The sequence below is a fragment of the Sabethes cyaneus genome, chromosome 3 (genome assembly GCF_943734655.1).
Source record: "Sabethes cyaneus chromosome 3, idSabCyanKW18_F2, whole genome shotgun sequence".
Taxonomy (NCBI): domain Eukaryota; kingdom Metazoa; phylum Arthropoda; class Insecta; order Diptera; family Culicidae; genus Sabethes; species Sabethes cyaneus.
In genome coordinates, this window is record NC_071355.1 from 201,716,394 (window position 1) to 201,729,855 (window position 13,462).

General features: G+C 39.2%; 1 protein-coding gene across 1 annotated transcript in view; it reads right to left on the reverse strand.

Annotated features, from left to right (window-relative positions):
- The window catches only part of LOC128741754 (collagen alpha-1(IV) chain), a 67,495-nt gene extending 54,421 nt beyond the window's left edge, over positions 1-13,074 (reverse strand). The window contains exon 1 of the mRNA XM_053837769.1: positions 12,605-13,074. Within this exon, the coding sequence (XP_053693744.1) occupies positions 12,605-12,751 (147 nt within the window). The 5' untranslated portion in view covers positions 12,752-13,074. The remainder of the gene's footprint in view (positions 1-12,604) is intronic.
- Positions 13,075-13,462: the final 388 nt, after the last annotated feature.

Genomic DNA, 13,462 nt, shown 5'->3' on the forward strand with positions numbered 1-13,462 from the left:
ATATAAAATGTTTGTTTCACTCACAATCAAAACAATTGAAAGAAGTCTAACATACATGTTTTATAGTAAAGCAAATAAAATAAGAAACAATATAACGGATTTTTGATAATTATTTTTGTTTATCCTGGGTTTTATTTGATTTACGATTTCATGTGAATTGAAACGTTTTAATAAAAACTTTTATATATAAACCGGATGCTTCAGTTGCTGGATTTTTTCGGATTTACGGTCACTCAATCTAGGGGTAATAAATTGGATTCTAGGTTCAGTTAAATGCTGATCGACTTGGCACGATGTTCGCAAATCATTGAAGTCGCCGGTTAGTTACTAGTTTCATTCATACGTGAATTGTGATCGAGATTCTAGCAGCAACAATTGACATCATCACAAATGCTGGTAATCATTCAGTCGGAAAAGGGTTATCAGTTGCATTGAACTGTTAACGTAGTAAGTTACCGTGGGACGTCCTCCCGTTCGGCTCTCCTCTCTTGTTATTACGTTGAAATCTACTTATTAGCGAATGGTGCAAATTTTAAGGTTCCTCGATTTCGATTGGACGTCTAAATTTGCAGCTTAGAAGGCAAAACACGATAGCGAGCATTGCGCAGGCGTATGATTTTTTTTATCAAAGGATTTCAACGGTTTGTGTGAAACTCGTCGAATTTTCTGCCATGTTTCAATTATCAATCGGTGCCGTAAGGCATACAAAGTAAATAAACTGCATGACATCACAGCATCCATGCTAAATGTTTTTTACGTTCAATCTGGCAAACTGATTCGAAATTCTAGCAACAGTAATTAACAGACCGGAACTGCCGATAACCTATTTGGTGGTTTTGACATCAAAACCTGAACAAGTGCCAATGTCAAAATTTCGGGACAGTCGGTCGGCTCAGACTTTTTAGGTCGATAAGCCTCATTCTGCTGCAGTCAACTCATTCGGCGTCCGTTTCGTATTTTCTGTGAATATTTTCGCTGAAATCCGTGCCGCATTTGCTGCGATTGCGCTACAGGCGAAGCGAGCGAGCACATAATGCTAATTCTTAACGAGCTGGCGGAGGAATTCGTCATTATCAGCACTTCTTTTCGTGTTTGATAGTCGCGATTACCACACATTGAATTGAAGTCCCGGTCTATTTGCTACTATGTACTGTACCGCAGATTCGGTGTTTTAGCCGCAAAACAAACTTCTATGCGGTGCTGCTGTCCTAAATTTACGGCTTATCAAAAAATAAAAACCTTCGACAGTATTCAAACAATTATTACATGTTGCAGTATTCTGATTATTTCTTTTAATCAGCCAATATTAAAATTATTATGTTATAATTTGATGTTTATCGAACTTCCAAAATGTATTAGTTCAGTAATGAACAAGAAAGCGCAGGCCTGCGTATAAATTAAACACGTGTTTGTAATTTGATTTTTTTTGGTTTTAAAAAGCACATCCATCAAATTTCGAACAACGCTACGGGGGAAACGTGGAGGTTTGATTTTTGAGTCAATGAAACAGGTTGACAATCGAGGAACTATGTATGACTATGTAGAATGTAGTAAATCAATGTGTAAATAATTAAAAAAACAAACAACTTGAAATACAGTTCACACAGTCCGAAAGAAGAATAAATAGTGGAGCTTGTTTTGCGTTTTTCTCTAGACTACACACATATCCTTCGGCACATGTCTGCGCATAACACTCCGGAAAGATGCTGCTCTTGCACTTAGTATCGTAATGATTACTTTGGACTGCATCTCAGTAGCTGAAGTTTGTTTTGATTAAATCGCTGCTTCAAGCAAAAACCTCTCCGTACGTGAATGCGATTAAATAATGTGAAGCTGGGGGTTGGCAGCGCCGGACGGGAAGTGGACGGGAATTAATTACTTAAACACACTTCGGCTTTTCCGGCTTTCGTGCCGCGATCAATTGCAGAACGGGGAAAAGAATCTGCTCAGATAAGCCGGTAAGCACAAATCTGTGTCAGACCGGTTTGTGGAGGAAAAACTGGCAAATTTGTGGCATAAAGAACTTGCTTGTGTTGAGAAAGTTAATTAATTTTGTTCATACAATAAATGCAATGCCATTTCCCCAAAGCGATACTAACATGGGCAGTAATAGGAGCGTCTGAAGAGTTAATTACCATTTTACTGTCACTTGATCATCGCGTCAAATGTGCCGAGATCTGACAGCATAGCAAAGCGGACGATAAGCCGCGAAGCTATCCCACGTGTGGCCTGGTAATGGTACAAATGTAATCCAATTCAATTTAATCTAATGGATGCAACGTTCCACGATGACGGCATTCTGTGCGCGCGCACACACAACAAATTACTGCGATGATAGTTGCATGCTCCTTTCGGAACTTTTTCGCGTGGACGCGCGGCAATGCAGAGGATTCGGGCGTGTGCGATCTGTTGCAGCAGCAGCAACCGTCCACTAGAATTACGCTGTTGTACCCCAATTCAATTCCGAGTAAATTGCCTTCAATTGACTGTCGGTGATCTGCGTGGGGTAATTTGGCATGTGGTGTGAATTGCTTCCTGAAAGGAGAGTCGGACTATGGTGACAAATTGCGGCGAATGGAAGCTATTTGTTTAGTTTTACGATTTTCTTGATTAGTTTTGTGGTTATTTTTCCAGGATTCTTGCTTTCATTTTGACGGAGTTTGGATTCTAGGCCAATCATCAACATTAATGTTTTATTACGCGCTAGTTAATAAGTGTCATACAGATCTCAGTGACATACAAAAAAGGCACTTATGGTTTTGCAGTTTCAGCGATTCATGACTTTAACTCAAATCACCCGAATGATGCGATGCGGCATTACTTGGCATATTTTATAGGGGAATGTCGTCGTGGTTGGGCCACGTTTCGGAATTCGCCCATAAGTTACGTTTCAAAAGGAATTTTGGAAATCTAAATACATCGTTGCATAGGTCTAAGAATAAGGTATATTTCCGGAAAGTTTTGAGATGATTGCTTGAAAAATAAAAAAGTTATAGTCAATTACGTGAAGACAAAAAATGTTGTCATAGTCGGGCTATGTTGTACAGGTTGGGCCACCGCAGAAAATCTAAGACATACGAATTGAAATTCTATATAGAGACATTAAAAGAATGAATTCTGTGAAGAACGGCTCATATAGGTACAAATACGCTATTTTTAATTGCATTTTTGCGAAATTTTGGCGATCTTGTAAAATCAATATTGCCATAATCGCCTTTTCCGTAATGTACAACTACAATGAAAAAACAACAAAAATCTAGGTTTTTATTTAGTATTAATTTTGCTTTATTTCGTCACATTTTACGTGACAGACATTCTCTAGCGATTATTGCGCTTCTGCGCTTAAAATTATGGTGGCCCAACTATGACTACTCAACTGGCCCGAGCTTTACAAATAGCGCTTTTCTAGTATTTAACCTTAGCCTTCCCAAACTCCTTACTGGAGGGGATTTTTCTATAGTCTTCGTGTGCACAACACACTTCATGCGTTTTCCAAATTTATCTCGATAATTGCATTTCATGAATCATTTCTTGAAGAAAAGTTCATTGCGCCTGGAAAACTTTTTTTTGCAAGATTTAGTCACTGGAATTCAGTACGGGTGTTTTGAATACACGATTGAAACTCACAATATTGTGAAAAGTTAGCTATCATAGTAAGAAGTTTTACAATGGTTGTATCATAGATATCATGAGTTACTAAAACTGTAAAATCGTGATGGCCTGACCATAACAGTGGCCCGACGATAACGACAATACCCTACCTCTCGCCATAAAATAAAACAAATTGCTTTTCATATCATTTGGTAACACTTATTCTTAAGAAAATGGATACAGTTTGACATAAAATATCATCTTAAGTATTTGAGCTTTAATACATTGTTAAAATAGCAGCTCTAATTTTGGGTCAACTCGGGTAAGAAATGCTGGGAAAGAGCTTCTATTCAGTGCCGCAGAGCCTTCGGGGGAGGGGGGCCTCGTGCTTGGTGGTGACTACAGAAAAATGTTTAAAAAATATCTAGTGGACAATCCCTGCCATTAAATACAATACAACACATTTGTCTGTTTAGAAACAGTGATTTCCATTGTTTCCTATTCTCTTCTATAAAGTATTAAGAAAAAATCGATGAAATTAGGCCTCGCTGCTCTGGAATGGGTCGTTACATAATGTGCCAAATGACTCGGCACAGTTTGCACGCCGATTGTTTACGGAGGCTTCGATGAAATGGGCACTTAGCTCTTTTTAACTAATGAAATCTCCAGGTCCAGACGGCATTCCACCTATTTTTAACAGAAAATAGACGACGTTATAACGTCCGAGTTCATCAACCGATTTCGAACCAATTTCGCTTTGGGACACATCCCGGAGTATTGGCGGAAAGCAAAGGTGGTATTCTTGTCTAAGGGACATAAAAAGAGAAAAGCATGCTTAGGGCTTTAAGACCAATAAGTGCGACATCAACGCTTCTTAAGCTGATGGAGAAAATTGCAGATAATTATATTGGCAACGAGTTTCTGAAGAGCTCGCCATTGCTTGGAAATCAACATGTATACCAACATGGCAAATCTACGCAAACCGCACTGCACTGAGTAGTGACGTTAGTTGTGAAATCACTCAAATATCAGGAAACGGCACTTTGTTCTTTTCACGATATTGAAGGAGCTTACGATTACACATCCCACGTTTCAATTATTACGACTCTCTTTCAAAACTAAATCGTCTACACTACAATGAGCTACATTCAAGCAATGCTTTCGAGCGAATAATCACAGCATCATTTGGAGATACGTCGGTCACGATCTCGGTGATCAAAGGATGTCCACAAGGAGTTCTCTCTCCTTTGATTTGGACACTGGTGACATACGCAGTCCATAAATTGCGTAGAGCAATCAAAGCCTGTCTCAAAAGATGATCATTAAAACTGCCACGGCGGCTTTTTAATCCAATGCCCTTGTGGTATACACAAAAAGCCTCGCTGCCTAATCTGCGCAGGGCCTCGCGCGTCGTAACGCCGGCTCTGCTTATATTTAAAATGACATTGTTTGTTACATATCCTATTAAATATTTACACAACACATATTGGTAAACATTTCTGTGTTGCAAATCATACAAACGAGTAGCACGCTCATGAATCATTGAATCGATTACGGTCATTTGAATGAAAGAAAAGTCGAAACTATTTTCACAAATTTTCAAATCCCTACCCCGCAGAAGTCGAGAATGACCCAAGCTGTTAACCCATTATGACCCGGGTATACCAAAATTTGGATCTAGTGAAGTGAAACTGTGTAATCTATCATATTATGGCTCGAATGTGTCGGGAAACTCAAAATCGTCATTTGGAATGGCTTCAAGGCCAAAATATCGCAGGTTTTATATTTCACACGCTCAGTTTCAAACAAACAAATTACAACGTTGCTTACATATTTCTTATCAAATTTTGTGATAGATTTTACATATAAATACCATTTTTCATTTCAGGTAATGTTTCATCACAAAATGTAGACTTTTTCATGCGTTTTGGAGACAAAGTTTTTTTTTGCGATTTTTTCAACTTTTTTCCACCATTTACAACTTTGCACTATTGTAAATACAGATGAAATGACAAAAACTGACAGGTTATCTCACATACACATCAGAGTGATGTCTTATCTCTCTTGTAGTGATATATTAAATTTGCCAACTTTTGAAATTCAGCAGTAAACAGGTTTTGAAGACGGGGTATGATATATCATACGCTAGGACATAATGGGTTAAAGTGACACATATGCATTTCGTCCACGACTTGCAGGTTTCATCAGTGTTCTGTTTCTAGTCGATATCGGACAAATAATCCAATTTTTTTCAAATTAGTATTAACTTTATGAGAATAGTTCACATTTTATCTGTTTGTGAGAACGAAAGATTGTTAATAAATCGCATGTTGCATGTTTTTTTTTTTTGCAAAATGGACATTATTGAACAAATATTGAAGCTATTGCGCTTAATTGGTTGAAATGATTAAAAAATAAGAATTACACTTTTAATACCTCGAAATAGTGGACCCCTCGTTCGCCAAGGGGCCTAATAGTTTAAAAAAAAATTGAATTTTGAGCAAACCTTGAGATCTATATCATGTGATATTTCAGAAATTTGCCATGAAACAACTAGCAAATAGCCCAGTTCTATAAAGAAGAAGAACAGAGCTTTCAAATGGAGTAAAAAATTTTTTGGCGGCCATCTTGGATTTGGTCGCCATATTGGGTTTTATCAATAATCAGTTTATCAATCGCCGTTTCCGCCATGAGCCTCCCAATCGATTTTCGTTTTAAGACCACCATTGGAAAGCTGAGGAAAAATACTACAAGAAAAATTCATAAAATTAGGTGTGCAATGGCATTTACTGAATAAAACAATCAGTTATTTGTAGTAAGGTTCACAATTTTCATAGAATTATTATGATATTTCCAAAATTTGCTTTGAAACAAACTACAAACAACACGGTTTTGTAAAGAGAAGAAATAGGGCTTACAAGCGAAGTGAAAAAAAATGGCGGACATGTTGGATTTGGCCGCCATCTTGGATTTTATCAAAAATTCGCCGTTTTCGGCATGATCCCCCCAACCGATTTAATTTCTAGATCACCATCAGAAAGCTGAGAAAAAATGCTAGGCTGGTTTTTCTCGAACATCACCAACGTACGCTCCATACGGGGTGAGGATATCGACTTGGACCATTAGCTAGTAGCAGTACATGTGCGCTCAAAACTATCAACGGTTCATACTTCGTGACAAAGCCGCCCTCCTCGGTTAAACATTCGGCAGTTCGACAACCCGTGAGTTGCCGAAAACTGCGTGCACGTACTGGATGTAGCTTTGCCTTCCGCTGTAGAGCTAGATGCTTCGACTCTCGAAAACGGATAGAGTATGATCTCGCTGCGCTGGAGTTTTGGCGGAACCTTTATGTCGCATCTTTAACTGATCGTTTGAGCAAAGAAATTTTCCAGCTATTTGGAAGCAATCTTCCGGTTTTCAAAAGTGGTGACCGAAACAATATAAGGAACTATCGCGGCATTACCAGCCTCTCTACGTCGTGTAAGCTATTCGAAATAATAGTAAGCACTGTTGTTGTTTCGCATACGAAAGGCTATATATCTGTTGACAACACGAATTTATGCCAGGACGATCCATTAGCACTAATCTGCTGGATTTCACGTCGACTTGCATCTTGCATCTAGAGCAGAAAGCTCAAATTGATGTAATTTACACCGACTTAAAAGCAGCGTTTGACCGAATAAACCATCGAATACTTTTACGAAAACTTTCTCGACCTAGTTGTATGTTGTTACATGTTGTTTATAGAATAGCTGAGTTCCTATTTATGCGATCGAACACTTCCCGTATTGCTCAATTCATGCTCCTCCGCCCCATTCGCAAACAACTCAGGCGTACCACAAGGTAGTATTATGGGGCCATTGCTGTTCTCGCTGTACTCCAACGACGTGGCATTACTTCTGGGTGATGGATGTAAATTGGTGTACGCCGACGATTTGAAATTATTTCTAGCTGTACGATTCATTGAAGACTAATGTAATCTGCAAAAACTACAAATTATGACAAATTATGACATCGTATTGTCAGCCCTCTACTGTTTGAATACAACATGGATGGTCATGTTTTCAAAAGAGTCGACCATGTCAACGATCTGGGTGTTGTTCTCGATGCGGAGCCTACATTCAATATTAATTGCTCGTCTATCATCTCGAAAGCAATCTACTAGACCTAGACAACTAGATTTTATCTTCAAAATTGGACGGGATTTTAAGGAACCATACTGTTTAAAAGCACTGTACTGCTCTCTGGTTAGACCACTGCTAGAAAATGCATGTCTGATTTGGACTCCTTACCAACTTGCCTGGACTTCAAGAATCGAACGAGTGCAGAAGAGGTTTATTCGGCTGGCATTACGTGACCTACCCTGGCGTGATCCTGTGAATTTACCACCTTCCCAAGTATTTCCACACAAAACAAGTTAGAAGATAATATTCATAAAAAGGAGTCGTTTAAGAGTACTATAAACGTACTTTGAAAACATATGTCGTTATTATTAAGGTTTTGAGATGTTTTGTGATAGCATGAATTCATTTGACAGCTCATATGAAATGAATAATGTTTGTTTTGTCAACATGTTAACACGAAGTTTTTATTGTGTCTCCATTACTAAATATAAATTACTAGAAGAACAAGTTGTAGCTTATGCTATAGTAACATTTTAAATTGGTATGAAATAACCTGATACATACTTGTTTCAATTCTTGTTTCATTAGACTACAAGTTTTTGCGCTTTCCTGGTAATAGAGAAGTTCTGATATAAGTAATATTATAGTGTTCTATAACAAGCTGTGTTGCTCTTGCTTGGGTTATCCTGATCGGTGTAAGCTTATGGGCCTTGAAACACTTGAACGTCGGAGGAAAATCCAGCAAGCCATGTTTGTTGCCAAGACGCTGTATGGAGAAATCGATTCACCGAGTATTCTTTCGTTGTTGGACTTTTGTGCTCCTCAACGTTCGCTTCGTTTAGCTGGATTACTTCGACTGCACCGTACACCATTCGGTTTCAATGGATTCAGTTGAGCACCTGTTCGAATTCGGTGAATCGTCGCATAAATTTTACCAAAAAATTTATAACTCAAGAATTATAAACTCATGGTTATTTTAGTTGTATTGTATGTAGTTTGGTTTATGACAATTATTTATATGACGAAAATTTAGTTATGTGATGTGATATTTGTTCTATTGTAACATGGTCTAAATTGGGCTTTTCCCCATCCAGTCCAATCCATTGAGACCATTCAGATTGAATGGATATAAATAAATAAATAAATAAATAAATAAATGATACACTCGGCCGGCTAGGTGAGGAAACCTCTAGCGCACGAAACGATTGGTTTGACGGGAAATTCCAACAAGCGATAAAGAGGAAAAAAGAGCTTGAAAGAACTATCCAAGCATATCCACGAGAGAGAATTGACCAGTGAGTTGACCACGATCCTGTGGAGGAAAAAGCGCCAGAAGGAGGTCAGAGATCGTGAGGAGCTGGAGCAATCATTCCGGGTGAGAACGGGAACCAAACTCGTTAGGGCTACACACTTAAACCTGACCTGTGTAGGGACGAGGGAGGGGATGTAATCACAAATGAGTGCGAGGTGGTCGACAGGTGGAAGCAGTTCTTTGATGATATCTCAACGGCGATATAGGAGAAGGAAACGCAACGGAAGTTAACCTAGGAGTGTCTACAAACGACAACAGCGTGCCGATCTCGAAGAGATCCGGCGAGAAATCGGTCAGCAGAAGAAACACGCTACGGAAGATAATGTGATCCGGCGAGCGGGCATTGAAAGGAGAGGTACGATCTTTAGCAAGAGTACCTAACTCCTAGCCTTCGCAGACGACCTCGACATCCTTACTAGAAACTTTAGGATGGCGGTGGCAATCTACGCCATACTGAAAACGTAGACTAGGAGGATATAGTTTCAAATCAATACGTCGAAAACCAAATATATGGTAGGAAGAGCCTCCAGAGAAAGCAACGTTTGCCTTTCACGGACAGTGACTATTGACGGCGATGAACTGGAATTGGTTGATGAATTCGTATATTTGGGATCTCTGGTCACCGCCGACAATGATACGAGTCAGGAGATTGAACGACGCATTCAAGCTGGAAATCGAGCCTACTGCGGAGGGAAACGTAAGACGTTACGATGTACAAAACACAAATCGGACCGGTAATCCTTGACACTGTATCTTTACTTACGGAGGACAATCGTGCACTTGCCGTATTTGAACAAAAAATGTTGCGGACTATTTTTGGCGGAGTACAAATACAGAGAGTGGCATAGGTATATGAATTACGAGCTGCAGACACTAGTTGGAGAGATTTCCATCGTACACCTGGCGAAAGTTGGGAGACTACAGTGTGCCGGCCACATCGCAAGGATGCCGAATGACTGTGCAGTGAAATCTGCTCTCTTCAAGAACCCCACCGGCATCAGGAATAGAGGGGCCTGACATGCTAAATGGCTCGGGTTGAAGCCGACTTGCGTGTGTTGAGACGCGCAACGAGTTGGCTATGAGTAGCTTAGGACTGAGTACAATGGAGAGCCACCGGAAGGGATCTGGATAATGGTAAAAAACTACTAGCAATGGCACTTTACTGGATAATTATCAGATTTTCATAAGAGGAGAAATTGTCGGAAGAGTGGATCAAAGCTGTAGTTTGTGCCATCTACAAAAATGGCGACCGGTTTGAGTGCTGCAATTAAAGCACCTTAGTTGGAAACCCCGTTTTGGAGATATTGGGCATCATTTGCAACAGACATTCCAAAATCAATAAGTTTTTCACTTTTGATAACGGTAGTGTTTCCAATAGCCGGAGGATACGGTAATGAAAGTAATGAAACAAAGGTGTTGATAGTTTCTCCAGGGCTACCCAAAACGCGAAGAGGAAAGAGCGGAAAATTGGGTACGGGGTGTCGTTGGAGCAACGCCACCTGTTTTGCCACCCCTGATATCGAGAATCGCCCACAAATTCTCGATGGTGTTGAGGTCCGGGCTTTGAGGGCACCATTCCAGCGGTTTGATCCGACAAGATCGGAATAAAGACTTAGTCTTCGTGGCACTATATACTAAGGGACGATGTCAAGTTTCACGAGGCGTCCCACTCAACTCCTCGAAAACACTCCTAGATCATCACATTTCCTCTTCCATGCTTCGCCGTACCTTGTATGTGGCGCTCCTCAAGTTCTTTACCTGATCTACGCCACTCACGTACAAAATTTTGTATTTTTACAATATTCAAAAGTTTGTGGAATGTAATGTAATAATAAAGTATCCTCTGAGTCTTAATGTTTTGAACTTACACTGTTTTTGAAGTTATATTGATTTTTGGGTGATTTTGGGAAAATTTTGCCAAAAATAAGATTATCTACGGCTTTCCTTCCGATCCCGGTGTAGTGGTTCACACATCTCACTCCGAGGACCTGCGTTCAAATCCCTACCCCATAGAAGTTACGAATGACCCAAACTGTTAAAGTGACTTTAATCTAGAACAAAAAAAACTTTCATCAAGATATTACATCTCTACAACCAAAAAGTTCGAAGTCACTTGTAGTTGGGTTCCGAACTCATACTAGCCATCAGTCGTGGCACCAGTTAATGTACAAAATTCTTCCGAAGACACTATATCGAGAAAGTTCCCCACTATCAAAAGAGCTATTAAAAAGATCTTTGGCTGAAAGAGGAAGCGCCGGGAATGTTCGCCTTTCATCCTAATCCAGTTTTGATGGAATTTGATGCAACAGAGGAAGCCATCCACTTATTTACCACTTGGCCAGTCGTAAATCGTCGAGATCAGATATCGAAAAATCTTTTTGGCACAACATTTCTGAGGGTATGCGCCTTACAAAAATGCAAAGCATAAAATTCATTTTTTTTTTAAATGTCCTGAGTAGGGTCCCCCTTAATATACATGGTGGTGCTTCCTAGCGTTTGCAAACTTACTTTTTCGGTACAATTGATTTTGCTCTAACGCAGTTTACTCATGAATTTTTGAAACGTATGTGTAACATTAGATCTTTATTGAGACGATACTACACGTTCTCATACCGAAAATATTAATGCTGCTGAATGGAATATGCAAGAATAACCACCGCATAGCACATTTACTTGTCGTCTTTCTCAGAAATCAAACATTTCACGCTAAAACCACAGCATCATGTGCATCATTTGTGGTCCGTTAATTGGTTTTTTGGAGTAATACTTGGAAAAGGTATTTTTACCTTGAAATTGTCTTTTCTTACAAAGCTTTGTTTTGCCTGGTTTTACAAAATTGTTTCCTCTGCGGTACGGCGAAAGGTTAAAGATTAAAGATAAGTGTTTCGCTAACCGTCCAACAATGATTAAGGTTGTGAAGGATGAGAGTGAGATCACCATAAGTCAAATGGCGCTTCATATAAACGAAAATGTACTGAGAAAATGAGTTGTTCATATGGGTTTGAAATATTTTCGCAAAGTCTTTCCAATGATGTAGGATTATACCTTCAAAAAGGAAACTTGGAAAAATTTTCTTTATATTTACATTAGGTAACCATTATTTAATTGCCTACTCTGTGAACCACTCTTACAAAACCTAGAATATCGAATCCGCGAGAATACCGTAAAATTGAAAAAAAAATGAAATACAATTCTGCATTTGAAAACTTCATCTGCTCATAATATCAGTATACTGATATTAAACCAATTGTCAATATTGTGACTAAAAATAGAGTCAGCAGGAAATGATGATGGAATTAGATCAAATAGAACATAAAATTGTACAAGTATTTCGCTGGAAGGAACTAGCTCCAATACTTTAAAGGAATGGGCGTCTCAGTTGCATTCCGGTTGAAGTACGTTATTGCATTTTATTGCTGCGAAATAACCGAGAACATGTCGAATACGATTTTGCCGCTTAATATCGATCATGAATTTAAGTAATTTAAGTGTCATAAATTAATCAGTGTTTTCAATGACATATTCGATTCACTAAACCAACAAGATTTATGAAAATAGCTTAAGAGTAATTACATACCACTGCTCCAGAAAGATCAATGCATTGTAGCACATAAAACACTATCACTAGCAGATAGGCAACACCCGGTAGGGATGACTTCCGGATCAGTCGCATGGAAATGCTACTCCTCAGGCCCACTCGCCGGGAGCCTGCGGATATAGCCATATTTCAACCGAAAAACTGGTTCTATTCGTTTTGCCACTTTCACGGTTGCACCTTAAAATCGGGTTTACGCTTAATCACTCATTGTGATTAATTTATTTTCGGCTTTTCTCGTTTCCAGTCAAATGAGCAGCGGCCCTATATAATATATCCTGTCAGAAAACTTTTCACTGAGTAAAAGTTAAAAAAAGGAACTGGACTGCACTTTCTGCTTTCGAAACGCAAGCAAAGCAAATACGACGACACGCACGACAACGACGATCGGCACCGCGTGAAACCAGAGAATGATCCGTTCCTGTCCCGTTCGGAACCGACGTACGATCGAATGTTCTGAACGTTCGTAGCGATACTAAACTCATGCTCAGGCGTGAGCTGATTTCATGCTGCAATGCAGCAATCGTTCCGTCGTGGGTTGGCTGGATCGCGAATGTCTTCGCGCTCCTTGCTGGGGATGCTCAGGCGAGAGGTTTTCTCCTCTTCAACGAAAGTAGAAAATGTATATTTTTTGTTCATTCAAATAATCAACTTAGTCTATTTTGACCTGGTTAATTTACGATACGATATTTTTATCAGATTTACATCAAAATTTTCCGTGAAATTGAAATTGATTTAAATAGATCGCAAATTTTAACGTTTCAGCTTATAAATTGCAGCCATCTTCGGAAAATTATATATATACATATGTTGAAAATCAGTATACGTTTTAACGCTGTG